Here is a 17,570-nt window from a genome sequence, read left to right as displayed (position 1 = left end):
GCTACATATAGGAGAAAAGGGAAAAGGACTTGAGGAAAACTAAAAAATAAATGCAATGTAGCATGACTAAAGCTCCAAATCATATAAACCATATTTGCAAATGAGTATTATTTTATTTTTCTTCTTATCATTATTATAGATACTACGAAAAATTACACTAGTAGCTGTGGAATGGTGTCTGGTACACGGGTGTGGTCCAGTCATAACGAGGGCCAATTAATTTATTGTATGCCGTGTTCATGGAGCCTGGTGTTGGCTTAGCGGTTAGAGTGCTGGCTTGGGATCCTAGGATCCTGGGTTCGAATCTCGGTCGATTGCTGAATTAACGCCAGGGGGGTTGACTCAGCCTGTCATCCTTCCGAGGTCGGCTAATTGAGTACCAGCTTGCTGGGATGAATGATCCCGGTGTGTACCCCGGTTTAGCATAGGTACACCATACCCCTGCGCATCGTAAGAGGCGACTAAGGGTTGGCGCCAGGAAGGGCATCCGGCCATAAAAACATTGCCTCAAACAGGGAACCATGATTGTCATGGGGCCCGCAAGGCTAACCCCTGCTCCAGCAGGGAAAAATGGCCTTAAAAAAAAACGATTATTCATTCATTCATATGCCGTGTTCATGGACCCATGTTTTCACCAGCTCAATTTCTGGCTCTGCAATATTATGGGAAAAAAAATGGTGTGTGGTGTATGTCGGGTATGGTGCTGAGGAGTCGTCCAAATATGCAGCGACGTGCTTATCCAACGTACGCTCCCATATCTACTATATAAGAGAGCCGTTGGTCTATGTGTGTGTCACCATTTTTATCAGAGATGGTTGAACGGATCTTCGTCAAACTTTCAGAGGTTCATCAGTAAATGCCTGGGGGTGTTTTTGGCCAAAAAAAGAAAAAAAGAAAAAAAGAAAAAAAAAACGCTCTAAAGTGCCTTTTTCATTAGAATAACATATAACCACCTTTAGAGGCCATTTTTCCCCGCAAAGCGGGGGTTGGCCTTTTTCGGGAACCGTGGTTGTTGTTGTTTTTCGGTCCCCTTTTTGAAGCAATGTTTTACGGCCGGATGCCCTTCCTGACGCCAACCCTTTTTGCCGCCTTTAACGACAAACAGGGAATTACCAGTGAAATGGTACTCAATTAGCCGACCTCGGAAGGATGACAGGCTGAGTCAACCCCCCTGGCGTTAATTCAGCAATCGACCGGGATTCGAACCCAGGATCCTAGGATCCTAAGCCGGCACCCTAGCCGCTAGCCCAAAACCAGGTTTTTTTTTTTTAATGCCAGTTATATACAAGTACACATCTGCATAAATAAATACAAAACAATCACCAGACATTTGAACACAAATAATAAAACAATTCCGGAAGAGGTCGAAGTTGTTGGTAAGGCTTCTTCTTCTTCCTGAAAGTCTTCATACTTAACTCAGAAACGTGATGAATGGCACATTCAGCAGCATATATTCAACGAAAAGGTAAAATGATGATTTGACATTTGTGATGGATTCTGATTTAGATGTAATTGCTTTTCCATTATATTTGCCCTCATTTGAAATATGTTAACGTTTCTTTTTCGCTTGAGCAACGCCGGGTACTCCAGCTATAAACGCTTTTATACTTCACTCGGGGTACAGATACAAATACAGATTTGTCTGGGGGGTAACATAGGCTATGTAGTGACGGCCTCATTCGGGAGTGTGGGGGACCGGGAGGGAGCGTAAATTGTCTTTGTAAATGTGTACCGTGTAGTACCACCTGGTGATGGTGGCAGAGGGTATTACAATTTACAATTTTACCTGTGCAACACTGAGGTTAAGAAGCACTCCTTGTACAGGAATTTTTTTTCCTCCTTCCCTCCCCCTCTACCCTCCCCCCACCAAAAGATGTATATGTGGTATATCTTACCCCTCACTCTACCCTCACCTCCACACCCCTTCCACTCCATCCACTCCCATCCTCACCCCTCACTCTCCTGCTTCTCCCCGCCCCCCCCCCCCCTCCGGCAATGCCGGGTTCTCCTGCTAGTACTGTATATATATTTTATGCGATATATTCTGAGGAAGTTCATACAATTGACCTAACCTTCATGAACATCACACAGTTTATTTTGGAAATTCAAAGATAAAACAGGGACCAGATGTCCAATCTTTGTTTCCAAATGCTGTTATCAATACTCGCTTGCCAAGAGCCACAAATATTTGCTCTTTGAAAACATGCCTAAAGTAAACTGCTAAATCTGAAAGTGTGTGGCAACAACCAGGAGAACTCCCTCATTACATCTTTATCGGATACAAACCAATCCATCACAGCTCCTTATTCGGAAGCACTCTCCTGCTGAAGATGCCCTCACTAGCAGAGAAACAAGGGAACATCAATGGAGAGCACTATCTCAGGTAAGGTTAGAGGCTGACAATCACAGACATTACGACTAAATTCTTGAACTGTTTATATTTTATTTACACAGTTCTCATTGGTTTATCCAGTCACATGTAGGCAAAATAATGTGGCGTAATTTATAACAATTTTCTTATTTAAAATTTTAGGTGTTTCTGAGATTCTGAGAATTCAGAGATCTCCAGATCAGTTAACATGAAATCTGTATTGATGATTTATGTGCCGATACTCGGACACCATCAGGTTCGTGACTTTCCCTTCCCTCTCACCCTCTTCCTCTTGTCTCTCTCCTTTTTCCTTTCTGTCTTCTACTCTCCTGTATTGGATGGGCTATAAATGTGGTCTGTAGTTAGTTCTCTTAGGAAAATAGAAAAAGAAAAAAAGCTGAGCAATATCTGTTATTTTATGGATTAAAGACACAAATTGACCCCTCTCCCACCACAACCCATCTACCCCACCCCACCACCCCAACCCCACTCCTTTGCAAAATGACAAAATAACATGATCCTGTTGTTTACAGGCTTCAATGCCTGGTAAAAACTGCAATATGCTATGAACTCCGCACGTGAAAAAGCTGAATGCCTCAACTCTGTGTTTGCCTCTAAATCTTGTGTCCCAAACCCATCCCTCTCTGTACCCACCGTACCCAGTCATACCCAGCTGCTCCTGGACTCTGTGTCCTTTCCTCCTGACAAGGTGGAAAAGTTTCTGTCAACCCTCGACTCTGATTCTGCAACTGGTCCTGACGGCATCAGCCCACGGGTCCTAAAATCATGTTCTTCCGCTCTTTCACTCCCTCTTTCTGTTCTCTTCACCCTCTCTTTTGCTCAAGGTCATCTGCCATCTGCTTGGAAATCAGCCAACATCACCGCTTTGCACAAAAAAGGTGCAAAAACAGATCCCAGCAACTACAGACCAATCAGCCTTCTCCCAATTATCAGCAAAGTCATGGAATCCATCATTGCTTCAGATATGAAATCTTTCCTCTTCTCCAATGGCTTGATCTCTGATCATCAATTTGGTTTCAGACCTGGTCACTCTACTCTGTACATGCTGCTTCTGCTTTCTCAACAATGGATGGAGGTCCTCAACGCCAAACAGGAAATTAGAGCTGTCTCCCTTGACATTTCACGTGCCTTCGATACGGTCTGGCACCCTGCTCTGCTCACCAAACTCTCCTCCTTTGGTATCCATGGAAATCTCCATGCATGGCTGGCGGACTTCCTCTCTGGTCGTAGTCAACGTGTGGCCCTGAATGGGTTTCTCTCATCTCCTCTTCCTGTTCAGGCTGGAGTTCCCCAAGGTAGTGTTCTGGGCCCTGTGCTTTTTCTGGTCTTCATCAATGATCTCTCTGACTCTCTTGAAAATCCTCTCTATCTCTTTGCTGACGACTCTACTCTCTGTCGCTCCATTCCTCATCCCTCAGATCGGCAGTCTGCAGCCTCCTCACTCTCTGCAGACCTGGACAAAATCACAGACTGGGCAAACAAATGGAACATGTCTTTCAATCCTGATAAATCTCACACTCTTACGATGTCTCTCCGAAAAGACCGACTGGAAAACCCTCCCATCCACTTTCTGAATAATCCTCTCCAAGAAGTTCTGTCACTCAAGCTTTTGGGTCTCACTATTTGCCATGATCTTTCCTGGGAAAACCACATTTCAAATCTGGCCTCCAAAGCCAGTCGCCGACTGGGCATCCTCCGTCGTGCGAAGTCCTTCCTTGGCACACCTGAGCTCCTCACCACATACAAGGCTTTCATCCGCAGCTCTATGGAATACTGCTCTCCCCTCTGGTCTGGTGCTCCTGCCTCACACCTAGCCCGTCTTCACGCTGTTGAAACCAAAGCGTTCAGAATCATTGGAATCTCCCGTGATGAAGCTAACTCCAAGGGCCTTTCACTCACTCACCGCAGGCAGGTTGGTGGTCTTTCCGTCTTCTACCGACTCCTCTCTGGCCTTTCCCCCCCAGCCCTCTCTGGGCTCTGTCCCCCAAATATTCCTACAGGTCGCACAAGATCTGCCTGCAACCCTCTTATGGTTAAACTGCCAAAATCAAGACTTTCTGCTCACCTTCACTCCTTCATTCCTCTTTTCTCCCGCCTCTGGAACAAACTCCCTCACTCTCTTCAATCCCACTCCACCCTCCAGGTCTTTAAAACAGCTGTTCACCACCATCTCTTATCCTCCCCCATCGAAAACCTTGATCTTTTCTACCCCCGCTAATTTCGGTCCCCTTGTGTTTTATACCTTGCCCCCCCCCCCTCCCCTTCCCACGCCTCCTGCCCCCAAGCCCTCTCCCTCCCACACTTCTCCCTGCTCTCAAATGTTGTGGTTGTGTGCTTCCCCTTCTCTCCCCATCTTGTCTTCCGCTCCCTCTTTTTGTATATTTTGTTGTCTGGTTGATTTGTTTGTGAAATAAATGTTACCTCTTTCACAAGCCTCGATTCAGTATACAAAAAAAAGAAAAAAAAAGAGAAAAAAAAAAAGAACCTAATTAAATCTTATGAGGAGGACATATGTCATCTGATATCATTACATTATAACTCTTATTACATTAATACATAATCGTATTACAATTCCATAACAAATTATGATGAGTTTTAACAACATCCATGATCTTAGGGAGAAAGCTAGTGAAAATGCACGTTTTGCTGTCGGTTTTATTCCCAACGAAGCCACATCCAATCATTGCTCACCCAATAGAAAAAAGAAAATTACATACTTCACAAATGCTCATGGACATGACGACCAGTACAAAAAATACATAATACATAAATACATGAATAAATAAATTATGTGGGAAGAATATTTACCTTTGGATTAACCTGTTTTTGCATTCTGATTTACAGGTGGAGAACCCCTACAACACAACCATCTTCGAAGATCACCTAACTAGTTGTCGACAATCATCGAACACTCATAGAGCACCATTGGTATGACTCTCCTTTCAAACAAGTCGAACATCCAATACATTGAAATAAGCCTACTTCATAAGTGTCCCACAATTCCTTGCGATAAGTATGTCGTGGTGTCAATCAGTGTAGGAGCCATTTCAAATCTGGATTACTCTTGGCCTCAGATGAGCGTAGCGGAAGACAATCCATCCTGGGCATATCCAATCCTATTTTATATAATGTATTTCAATGTTAAGCCTGACACATGTCAATATATGAGAAAAATGGTGTCCAATAAATAATTCCCCCCCCCCCCCCCCCCACCCAAGCTATCCCAGAATGCATTATAAGTGATATTTGTATATACTTAGCTGTCATATGGCATAGGTACACATATAGCTGGAAGGGTCACTTCACTTTGTCTCAAATGAGAAAGGAAGGGTGCTTCTCTATCCAGACAGCCTGTCAATGGATGACCTTGTCAAGGAAGCCCACAACATGAAGCAATATCTACGTGAAGCACAGTCTATCAAATCCATGGATGTCCTCACCAAAGCAGCCATACAACTGAGGAATCAGATCAAGAAACAAGATGTCCAACAGTCATGGCCACCTGATACAAGAAAAGTGTCATCCCTGAAGCTGTCACAAAGTTCCTGTATACCCTGCTGACTGGGGATACTGAGTGTGCAAATCCCTCTGAAAGAGTCCAGCGTCTTGCTGCTTCTTTTGGCAGTGATCTAGTCTTTGCTGTCACCTGTGGCAAGACTAAGCCACCCAAGCACATACTCCTCCCATTTGCTGTGAAGTCACTGACAGGAAACACAGAACTGATACGAAGTCTGAATCGTCTTGGCCATGCTATTTCCTACTCCCAAGTAGAGGAGATTGACACAGCTCTTTGTGTCCAGAAGCTGGAACGCTCAGCAGAGGACATACCACTGCCAGAAGACATGCATCCTGGTGTGTTTACCACCCTGGCCTGGGATAACATTGACCGTCTTGAAGAGACACTGAGTGGAGAAGGCACCTCTCACAGGGTCAATGGCATTGCTGTCCAACCCAAAGTTGCAGGGCCCATGCCACAGAAGGTCCTGCCTGCAGTCAGCAAATCCAAGAAGAGGAGCATCAGTCCTGCCCCATTGATGCTACCAACCTACAATGCTGGACAGCGAACTGGGCCACCTAAGACTGAGACCCTTGATTCCGACACAAACAAAGAAGTTCAAGATGCAAAGAAGAAGAACTGACTGGCTCCTGACTGGCTCCTGACTCGAATGTCAGATCCTGAGAACCAGACCATAAGCAGCTGGACAGGGTTCAACATCCAGATCCGCAATGATGTGACAGTGATCCAGGACACTGTGAGCTACCTTCCCACAATCAATGCTCCTGCAACTGAGATGTCAACTGTGAATGATGTACTGGAGCAAACACTTGGCATCATGCAGTCCTTACAGCTCAACAAGATCGTCTGTGTGTTTGACCAAGCACTCTTTGCCAAGGCTGCTGAGATAGTGTGGAAACATGACAAATTCAAGAACATCATCATCAGGATGGGCGTCTTCCACACAATCTGCAACCTCCTGTCCATCCTAGGGAAGAGATTTGAAGATGCAGGACTCAGAGATGTGTTTGTTGAATCAGGTGTCATTGCAGAAGGTCCTGTGGCTGGGCTGATGGAAGGTCGCAGGTACAACCGGGCAGTTAGAGCACACAAAACTGCATATGAAGCACTGATGAGGCTTGCCTGGAAAGGCTTCCTTCTGTGGATAGAGAACACTCATCCTGAAGACAGCTAACACCTAGAAGAAGCCCTGAAGAGCATTGGAGAGTTCCACAACAATGTTTGCCAAGCATCCTTCCAGGACCTGCTTCAGGATGAATCATGCACACGTATCTTGGAGCTGTTCGAAACCTACCTGAACTCCTTCAGAGATGAGAACAGCCTTGCAGCCTTCTGGATGTCTTACCTAGACATGGTTGAGATTATGCTGGGCCTCATCCGAGCATCTCGAGAAGGTAACTGGATGCTTCACCTGGCAGCTATTCGAGAGATGATTCCCTGGTGCTTTGCCTATGACAAGGTGAACTACGCCCGGTTCCTGACCTACTACTATGCCACAATGTCTCGGCTACCCATCGAACATCCTGACATCCATGCCCACTTTATGCAAGGTGGGTTTTCTGTGCAGATCGGCTGCAAGAATCCCTTTGGGCGGATACCTGTGGACCAGACGATCGAAGAGACTGTCAACAAGGACACCCAGACACCTGGAGGCATAAAAGGGTTCAGCCTGAAACCTGGAGCTGTGGCTAGATACTACCTGACATCTGAGTACCAAAGCACTTATATGAGACAGCTAAGGGACATGGTTCATGTAGGCCAACATGACAACTTCAGTCATCCTGACCTACAGATGCCAAGAATCAGAAGAGATGAGGCTGACATCCAGTCCATGGTTCCACTGATGGAAACCAGCTGGTTGAATCCATTCAACCTTGACCATGGAGAGCTTGTCAGTCTGTCAACTGGTGCGGTGGCCCCAGCAGAAGTTGCCAAGGACCTTCTCGACGCCCGCAAGGTAGGAGAGGAGGCATATCAAACATTCAAACAAGAGCGCTTGGAAGCAGCTGCCCCAGCTACAACGTTTCATGACAAGATGTCAAAGAAGAAGCTGAAGACGTTTTCAGACATCAGAAAGAAGTCATGTAGTAAAAGCTCTGCCAAAGAAGTAGTCATCAAAGCTGACAGGAAACTGTTTGGCCAGATGATACTTGTTGCCGAAAGCAGGAAACTGCACATGAGTGACGTGCTGGCTCATCCACTGGGGCCCCTGCCATGGGCTCTGGCCAATGGTGATGGGTCTCTCCGCAAGACCAACAAAGCTGCCCTTGCCAGGGAGTTGGAAAAGAATGTTTCTCCAGCAGAAGTCATCCCAGAGCCCTCAGCAACAGTCATTGATGGGATGAGCCTAGTCCATAAACTGAAAGGAAATGAAAAGACCTTCTCACAGCTGGCAGAATCAGCACTGTCTCAAGTCCTCCACGAAGGTGGAAAGAGCCACCGCATTGATGTCGTCTTCAATGTCTACAGAGACACATCCATCAAAAATGCGGAAAAAGGTCAACAGGGGAGGAGACACAGCATTGCAGTTCAAGACCATAGCACCTGGGCACAACATTCAACAGTGGAGAAAGTTCATCTCCAGTTCATCTAACAAGACCAGCTTGATCGAGTTCCTTGTGCAGACGTGGAAGGGGCCAGAACACAGGCAGAAGCTTGACAACAAGTTACTGTATGTGACCTGTGGACATCAATGTTACAAACTGTCGAAAGAGCACTGGGAGGAGGCCACAGAGCTAAAGTCCTCACAGGAAGAAGCTGACACCCGCATCTTACTACATGGTGTTCATGCAGCAGAATCTGGCATCAGGTCCGTTGTGATCAGTGCAGAAGACACAGATGTCCTCGTGCTGTGCCTGGCTGTTGCCAAGTCCATCCCATGTCCCATGTACATTAAGTGCGGAACCAAGGCCAGGACAAGATACCTTGACATCCAGAAGCTGAGCCATGCTCTGGGAGGTGAGGTGTGTGAGGCACTGATTGGTATGCATGGCTACACAGGCTGTGATACAGTCAGCGCATTTGCTGGACGTGGCAAGTTGGCTGCCTTCAAGCGAATGAAGTCTGACAAGACCTATCTGGAGGCCTTTGCTGAACTTGTTCAGTCATGGGAGGTATCTAGGGAGCTGTTCAGTAAACTCCAAAAGGTCACCTGCCATCTCTACATGCCTTCTGCACAGACTGCCACAGTCAACAAGCTTCGCTACCAACTGTTCTGTGCGAGACGTGGTGAAGTGGAGTCTAGCCAGCTGCCTCCCTGTGAGGACTGTCTCTTCCCGCATGCCCTCCGTGCGAACTATCAAGCGGCCATCTGGAGGAGATGTTTGCAGAGTCACCCATTCATCCCTGACCCCAAGGACTGTGGTTGGACCACAGATAAAGAGGGCAAGCTTGCTGTGCAGTGGATGCGTGGATCACCTGCACCAGAAGCTGTGCTCCAGTTGCTGTCCTGCAAATGTGTGCGCTCATGCAAACTACCGGACTGTACCTGCCTGGCATATAGCTTGAAGTGCACAGACATGTGCAAACTACAAACCTGCACCAACCAAGCCAGAGAAAAAGAGCTGGAAGTAGAGTTGTCAGACTCGGACACTGATGATGACACTGATTAACTTGGCAGTGTACAGTCATGTATAAGAGTGTGTATCACGGTAACAGAAATTTCAATTTTGACTTGGGTTATTAAGTGATGACATGATAAGTGACATATTGGTTTTATTTTATTATTTAGGCTTTTCTAAACAGAATAAGGGTGTGAATCCATGTAAATATAAAAAGTTCTTTGAAATGACATTGCCAGAAGTAACAACATTGAGTGTATGAACACATTTATTTCAATTTACCTTCAAGTGTGTGAAACATCCCAGTTCATAAAAAGACACATTTTAAGATTGTTTTCTACTGAAAAATAACTCAAAATGTACTTTTGACTCTTTCCTAACTATCTTAATAAAGTTGTTATTCTTAGAGTAAAGTACAAGGAAAAACGTGTGTTTCGTCTTTTTTGCGCAGGGTATGTTTACATATGAGGTGATAACCACCATTAAGCTACTCATCTACAAAGGCTATCATACCAAAATGTAAACTAGGGACATCTAGCAAGCTGAAAATAGCAATTTGGTTTGGTCCCTCTGGGTGGTACCAATATGTGAAAATTGGGGTCTGGGCTCAAGGACTAATAGGTCCATTACACTTTGATACTAGTGGAACAACTGTGTAATGACTGCTGCTTTTCTTGTTCTCAAATATCCCTTTTGATACAGCAACAAGAAGAATTTATAAAAAGAACATGAAAATTTTATTAACTCTGAATTTATTAAAAAGGATATTGAAGAGGTGATGACAAATTTGGATCAAGATGAGAAAAAATTTCAATGACTCATAAGCCACATTGCCATTTTTGTGGCAGAGTACAGAGAAGTGAATTTCCATTTATCAGTGATGATATTGCAACCAAGATGCAAACTGAGATAAATAACTCTATGGCATTCAGCTCTGCACTTAAGCTCTCTCCAATACTTAAGACAAAGCACAAACAGCAATATTTATTCACTATATTTCAACCGAAGGGTGGGGTACCCATGGACAACCTTATCTGTGTTGCAATGGATAGAACTTCTGCAAGGGTGTGGTAAAATCTAGGCCATGTCAGGCTCCTGAAAAGTGATCATAAGCTCCTGGACTCTACCCGTTGAAGAAGAATACAGCAGAAAATTGCAAGGACAACTGGATGACGTCAGCGAAAGATTTGAAGACTTGCAGAAGTTGAAACCCTCCTTGCGAATCCACTCACAATTGATGCAATCAATGATAACTGTCCGATTCCCCAACCACCAGTGATGGATAAATTTACTGTCTAAATTGAACAACTGGAACTCCAGGAAAACAAGGGTTTAACAATGGTACCTCAATAAATGTGTACAATGGAGTTCTGAAAGCAAGTGATGATGATGATGATGATGATGATGATGTCCACTCCTGCATCATCAGATGCATATGACTGCCAAAGCAGTTTCTAGTCTATTGGGCACAATCCTGGCCAGGGCATCACTCCTACGCAGGATACTTGAATGGCTCATTCATCCCAGTAAGCTGGTCATCATTTTGCCGACCTCGGAAGGATGACAGGCTGAGTCAACCGCACTGAAAAATTCAACGACCGACCGGGATTTGAACTCAGGACCCGAGAATCCCAAGCCAGCACCCTAACCATTAAGCCAACACAAGGCATATCGGAAAACAAGTGCTAGGACCAAAGTGTCGGCAACTTAAGAAACATGTGACTCGTATCTGTGATGATGTGCCAAATAATTGCGTGCACTCTACTTTCTGCTGAAGTTCCTGCCGTTGAATCCACATGCGGTCCTGACAACCAACACCTCACAGAATTCTTGCTCTCATCACTGGTGTGTGTTTTGTGGCTCTAGGACATACGAGTACTTTGGTATGCAGCTCGCAGGGTCATGAAATTTGGCCACCCGTGTTCTATAAAATCACAAAATATTGGGGATGGGATGGACCTATCAATTTCTTAAGGCATACCCAGGGAGTTTTGCTCCATTTCGGCAGAAGCAATATGGATTTTCTTGCAATGTGGGTATGTCTATACCCATATCCAAATTAGGTCTCAAGGATGAGCAACCTCTGGCGAAATGGAACAAAGTGGATAAGGGAAATTGACAAGCTAGATTCATAGCCGAGGGACAATGATTTGCTCCGACGGCTGATGGCAACATGGTTGGATGGCAAGTGACACATGACGCTATGAAACGACACAATAATGTATGAAACAGGTGACGCTATAAAAATGTAGGATGGATATATAGATAGAGTAGTATTAGACATGTATAATCTAAGAAAATAGGAACGTGACACGTGGGTTGCATAGTAACTGGACACAATCAAAATAACACATAATAGACATAAAGGGCATATAACGGTCGGAGGGCCTCTAACAACCTCCACATCTGCAAGGCGGAATGGGCCAATTTTGTGCCCTCTTTCCCCCTTAACTTCCACACGATGATGTACCGGATATAGAGAGCCATGCAACAGTGCCAAATCTGCACTCCCAAATTTCGCCGAGCGATGCCAAAGGGCTGTTTGGTTTTAAAATATGGCGCCTTAATTGTGAGATTCAAATTTCCTAAGTCAGGGCTTAAATGCTGATGAAACCATGCGTTGTTGACCTGCTGTATTCTCCAATGTCCAAAACCAAGTTCACATTAACGAGGGATATTTAGTTCAACACAAAATAGTGTGGCGAATAACCTCCCTCCCTGCCTCAGTCGCTGCCCCACCCCCACTATGGCAGTTCTCTCTGCACCCTCCCCCCCCTGCCCACCTGCCCCCCACCCTGGTGGATCTAATACTCCCTGCCTCGGCAGTTCTCCTGCCTCCCCAGGCTTGTTGGCTATCCTGCCCCGCTCGCCCCTCCGGCTCTCCTGCCACTCCTCCTCCCCACCAGCTATCTTGTATCCCCACCCCACCTGCCCTCAATGGGCGGTTCTCTTGCCCCTTTCGCAGTTTTTCCCTGTCAACCCTCTCCACTCCCGAGTGGTTCTCCTGCCCCCCCCCCTTAGTTCTCCTTCCCCTACCCATCGACTCTCCTGCACCCCCTTCCCAGTTCCACCCCCCCCCCCCATCCCCTCGAGCAACACCGGGCATCCCTGCTAGTATATGAATAAAAATAAATCTCCATCATGATAAAGTCGGAGAATGCAGGTGTGATTGGTAGCTCAAACACTGAAGCATACATGAGTATTGAGCAATTTGTGTTGTCAACTAATGTCTGATTGAAACTGATGTTGAGAAATTGTCACGAAAACAAAATGCCGAAATAAGCATCAAAGCAGAAACAGGGTAATAAGCACATCTTGAAGTCAATTACCCCTTACAAATGAATACACTTTTGCATCGTCTGGAAACGATCAATCAAAACCTTGTATTGTTTGATCACAGTTAATGTACAACATATGCAGTCAAATGTGGTGGAGGATCAGTACAAGTTCAGGGTTTGATTAGGAATACAATTGCACCAGTGTACATTCAGAAACTACATGGCAGCATGAAAATAATGTGCAATGCCCTGCAATAAGCAAAAAGGTCACACATACAGCATATGCTAGTCCATTAAAAAAAAAACCACCTTTAGAGGCCATTTTTATACAACAAAATTAAATGATGAATTTATACAACAATAAATGAATTTAGAGGCCATTATACAACAAAATAACTTTTTGCAAATCCTGCAATTATCTCATGTTCAATAATACATTCACCATACATTTGCATAGACGTATTAGTTGTACAGTCGTGGCCAAAAATATTTGCACCCTTGCACTTTTTTCAAATAACTCACAATTTTCTCGAAAATGAAGTAGAAATTGACAAAAGTATTTAGTCTCCACAATTCTTAATTTCACTGTTAATATTACAGAACCTTTGTTTTTGATTCAGAACTTAATATATCCTTATAAATCAGAAAAGAAAAACAAATGGCATTGATGAAATTATTGACACCCTAGATTTATATTTGGTAGCACAGACTTTGGACAAAATAACTGCAGTAAAGTGCTTCCTAGAGCCATGAATGAGCTTCCTACACCTTTCTACTGGCAGTTTGGCCACTCTTCTTGTGCAAACTGCTCCAGTTCTCCCAGATTTTAAGGGTGCCTTCTCCCAACTACTGTTTTCAGATCTCCCCACAGGTGCTCAATGGGATTTAGATCTGGACTCATTGCTGGCACTTCAGAACAGTCCAGCATTTTGCCTTGAACCATTTCTGGGTACATTTTGAAGTGTGTTTGGGGTCATTGTCCTGCTGCAAGACCCATGACCTTCAACGCAGACCCAGCTTTCTGACACTGGGTTGAACATTGTGCTCCAAAATGTCTTGGTAATCTCCTGATTTCATGATGCCATGCACACATTCAAGGCATCCAGTGCCAGAAGTAGCACAGCAACCCCAAAACATCACTGAACCTCCTCAATGTTTGACTGTAGGGAAGGATGTTCTTTTCTTTGAAGGCTTCATTTTGTTTTCTGTAAACATAGAGATGATGTGCTTTACCAAAAAGCTCAAATTTGGTTTCATCTGTCCACAGAAGGATTTTGGCTTGTTCAGGTGCGTTTTAGCAAACTCCATTCAGGCTTTCTTATGTCTCTCTCTCAGCAGTGGGGTCCTCCTGGGTCTCCTACCATAGAACCCTCTTTCATTGAGTTGGCGACAGATGGTGTGAGTTGAAACTGTCGTACCTGGTGTCTGACGGTCAGCTTGAATCTGTTTGGTAGTTGATCAAGGTGCTTTCTCCACCATTCAAACAATCCTTCGTTGCAATCTTTGATCAAGTTTTCTCTTGCAGCTATGTCCAGGGAGCTTGGCTACAGTGCCATGGGCCTTAAACTGGCTGATAACATTGCGTACGGTGGACACAAGAACATCAAGGTCTCTGGAGATGGACTTGTAGCCTTGAGATTGTGCATGCTTGGCTACAATCTTGTGTTTGACCTCCTCAGACAATTCTCTGGTTTTCTTTCTTTTCTCCATGCTCATTGCAGTACACAGTGACAAAAAACAGCAGAATGACTCCTTTGCTCTATTCAAACTGGTTGAATGAGTGATTTATATATTGCAGGCACCTGCAATTCACCACAGATGAGTTCAATTCCAAAGTAAAGGAGAATCACCTGCTTTAAATCTAATTATTTCTAACAACTTCTAAAACGTGCCAATAATATTGTTTTTAGGATTAGTGTGGAATAAGCTCAAATTTAGTAATTGTTTCAGCTTTTTTGTTTTGTTCCACTGCAAACCAAAGAAATACATATGTGGATACCAGAAGATTTTTTAATTTCAAAATTTTCTGGAAGAAATGAAGCATTAATTGAAAAAAATGCAAGGGTGCTAATATTTTTGGCCACGGCTGTATCTTCTGGATGTGTATTATCTTGCCATGAGAAGAGGCAAAAAAACACAAGGGCCATATATTCAAATCAATTCATTTGAAAGCTTTAGAGGAATAAATTTATCATTTTTGCTTTGTCTTAAAAACATTTAGAAAAATGGTGTTCAAATGAATAAAACTTACTCGATGTACCTCTCAAGTTCCTTAATAGTTTGCTTCATCTTAGACGCAGTCTCTTCCTGAAAAAACAGAACTGTTATGGAGATGGTTGTTAAGAAGGTGACATGTTCAAATGTCTAAAACTACTATTACTGCTCCTCATGCAGATCTTGATTTATCCCTCAACTCATACAAAATCAAATGCTATCTTGTAATTTTTTCTTCAAATTCCCTTGGTTGTATTTGAATAATCAGTTATTTCTACACTTTGTGACATTTTAAAAGGCATGATTTAGATTTTCCGCCCCACTCAACTCTGGACATACTTCTGCTTCTCTCTGAGCAATGCTTGGAGGACCTCAATCTCAAACAAGAGGTCCGAACCTTGTTCTGGGACATATATCGGGCATTCAACATATTCTGGTATTGTTTGCTTGCCAATAGCTCGATACTTGTGGCATTGAAGGCCACCTCCATTCCTTTATTTCTGACTTCCTCTGCATAAATGGAACCCTCTCCTCTCATCTCTTAGTGGAGACTGAAGTTGCCATGGCTATTTACTGGAACATCAGTGAAATAATGAATTGTGGAGACCAAATCGCTTTGTCAATTTCAACTTTTTTTTTTAGAGAAAATTGTGAGTTATTTGAAAAAAGTGCAAGAGTGCCTATTTTTGGCCATGAATGAATAAGGAGGTTGGGACCATGTGAATTTTTTTTTTCAAGGAAATGTGGTCGTTGTTGCTGTTCGATATTTTAAAATAATAATCAGAGTAAAAACGTTTGTATCAATGATTTACCGTGAAAAAATTGATCACAGTTGGAGAGACTAAAGATGGTGATAAAAAAGACCGAGATGAAGTGGATAAAATATATGACTTTTGGCATAGGTGTAGTTTGACTTCTCTATTTGGAGGCCAGAGGGCTCAATATTAATAATGGTCTGACTATAGGTCTGACTTCCCAAATTACCGTTTGTTAGTGTAGTTACAGTGTACAAAGTGAAATCACAAATACAGTATACGTTCATTACTTAATCAACCTTGTTTTTGTTTTACCACAATTATTTGACATGTTTACCATCTACCACCTATATTAGCGCAACAACAAATTCTTAAAAAATAAAAAAAAATAAAAAAATCGAGCACTTTATAAATCATGTCTCGCCGGTGTTACACATACATAAACATTGTCTTATCTTACTATAATTCACCAAATGTCCGTCCGTCCATTTGAAGGTACCGCAAAAACGGCTCAACCGATCGCAACGATATTTTGGGTGGGTAATTCTGGGACCCCCTGGAGTAAAATAGGCGATATTGTTTTTCCAATTTTTCCAAACACGATGGAATAATATTTACCGATATGAACAGTGATGTGGCTTTTGTTGAAATTCTACAAATACTGTTTATTCTACGTACCAGTAGAGAGTAGATCGACTCCTGACGAACTCTTCCTATATAAACGTGCGGCTCCGAAGTAACATGGCAGCGTGTGCAAAGCGACTGAGAAACAGGTGTAGCAGCCGCTTCCGTGTTACAGATTCGGTGCGCACTCTTCACACATAAACGTGCGACTGAGAAAGACGTGTAGCGGCCGCTTCCGTTTTGCAGAATTCAATCTTTTTTCAAAATGGGCGCCATGATTGTACTGTTTAGATTTTGATGATTTGCGTGTGATATGATTCAACGGATGTTTATATAAATCGTTTAAAATAAAATAAAAAGCCTTCAATTTCTGATATTTTGCCTTTTCATTTGGGCCTCCCAATTGAAACCCCGCCCATCGGGCGGGTACCGTTGCTAGTACTACAAATGGATGAGTTTTGTGCGTGTGTGTGTCACATTTTTTGTCTATTAATTATGTACATTTATTAATTAATTACGTACGATTGAAATGTACCTTTTTACTCTTTAGACTACTGAGACTTCTTCAACCTTTGAAGACTCTTTAAGACCCCTAAAAGATCCTTAAGACCCCCGAAGACCCAGACACAAAAGTCCCTGAGGACTCCTCAAACCCCAAACACCCAAAAGTTCCCGAGGACCCAAAAGACCCAGATGACTCAAAAGTCCCCAAAGACACAAAAGACCCAGTAGACCCAAAAGTCCTTGAGGACCAAAAAGACCCCAAATTACCCAAGGACCCAAAAGACCCTGATGACCCAAAAGTCCCAGAGCACCTTAAAGACCCAGATGACCCAAAAGTCCCTGAAGACACAAAAGACCCAGTAGACCCAAAAGTCCTTGAGGACAAAAATTTTTGTACCCAAAAGTCCCTGAGGACGCAAAAGACCCCAAAGATCCAAAAGTCCCCGACAACCCAAAAGACCCAGAGAAGCCAAAAGACGCCTCGAGTCTGGCAGGCACGTATGTTACAAGGGAGTGAAGATCAATGAAAATTTGGTCCAATGGACCAATGAGCCCCCTGGTAATATAAATACTGTTCTTACCCTTAATGACTAAGTAGGTGCAATCGTTTTTCCCTTCATTTAGCGTTAACATCCACAATGTCCTCTGGAATCAGCTTCACAGTTAAATGTCCTTCCATGTGAAGAAGAGCCAGTGAAGAAAATCTCTCATCCCCCATGATTGAGC

The 17,570-nt window shown here is 43.7% G+C and overlaps 1 protein-coding gene across 4 annotated transcripts in view; it reads right to left on the bottom strand.

Annotated features, from left to right (window-relative positions):
- The window catches only part of TSGA10 (testis specific 10), a 272,162-nt gene that overhangs the window by 90,997 nt on the left and 163,595 nt on the right, over positions 1 to 17,570 (bottom strand). For 2 of the 4 annotated variants that reach the window (XM_078776738.1, XM_078776740.1), the window contains exon 15: positions 14,999 to 15,054. The exons of 1 other annotated variant lie outside the window; for it this stretch is intronic. In XM_078776738.1, the coding sequence (XP_078632864.1) occupies positions 14,999 to 15,054 (56 nt within the window). The remainder of the gene's footprint in view (positions 1 to 14,998; positions 15,055 to 17,570) is intronic. One more of the 4 variants, XM_078776741.1, reaches the window with a different exon arrangement.

Source organism: Myxine glutinosa, chromosome 4 (assembly GCF_964187855.1).
Source record: "Myxine glutinosa chromosome 4, kmMyxGlut1.1, whole genome shotgun sequence".
In the NCBI taxonomy this organism is placed as follows: domain Eukaryota; kingdom Metazoa; phylum Chordata; class Myxini; order Myxiniformes; family Myxinidae; genus Myxine; species Myxine glutinosa.
Note: the sequence above shows the minus strand (reverse complement) of the source record. Positions and strands in the feature narration are given on the sequence as shown.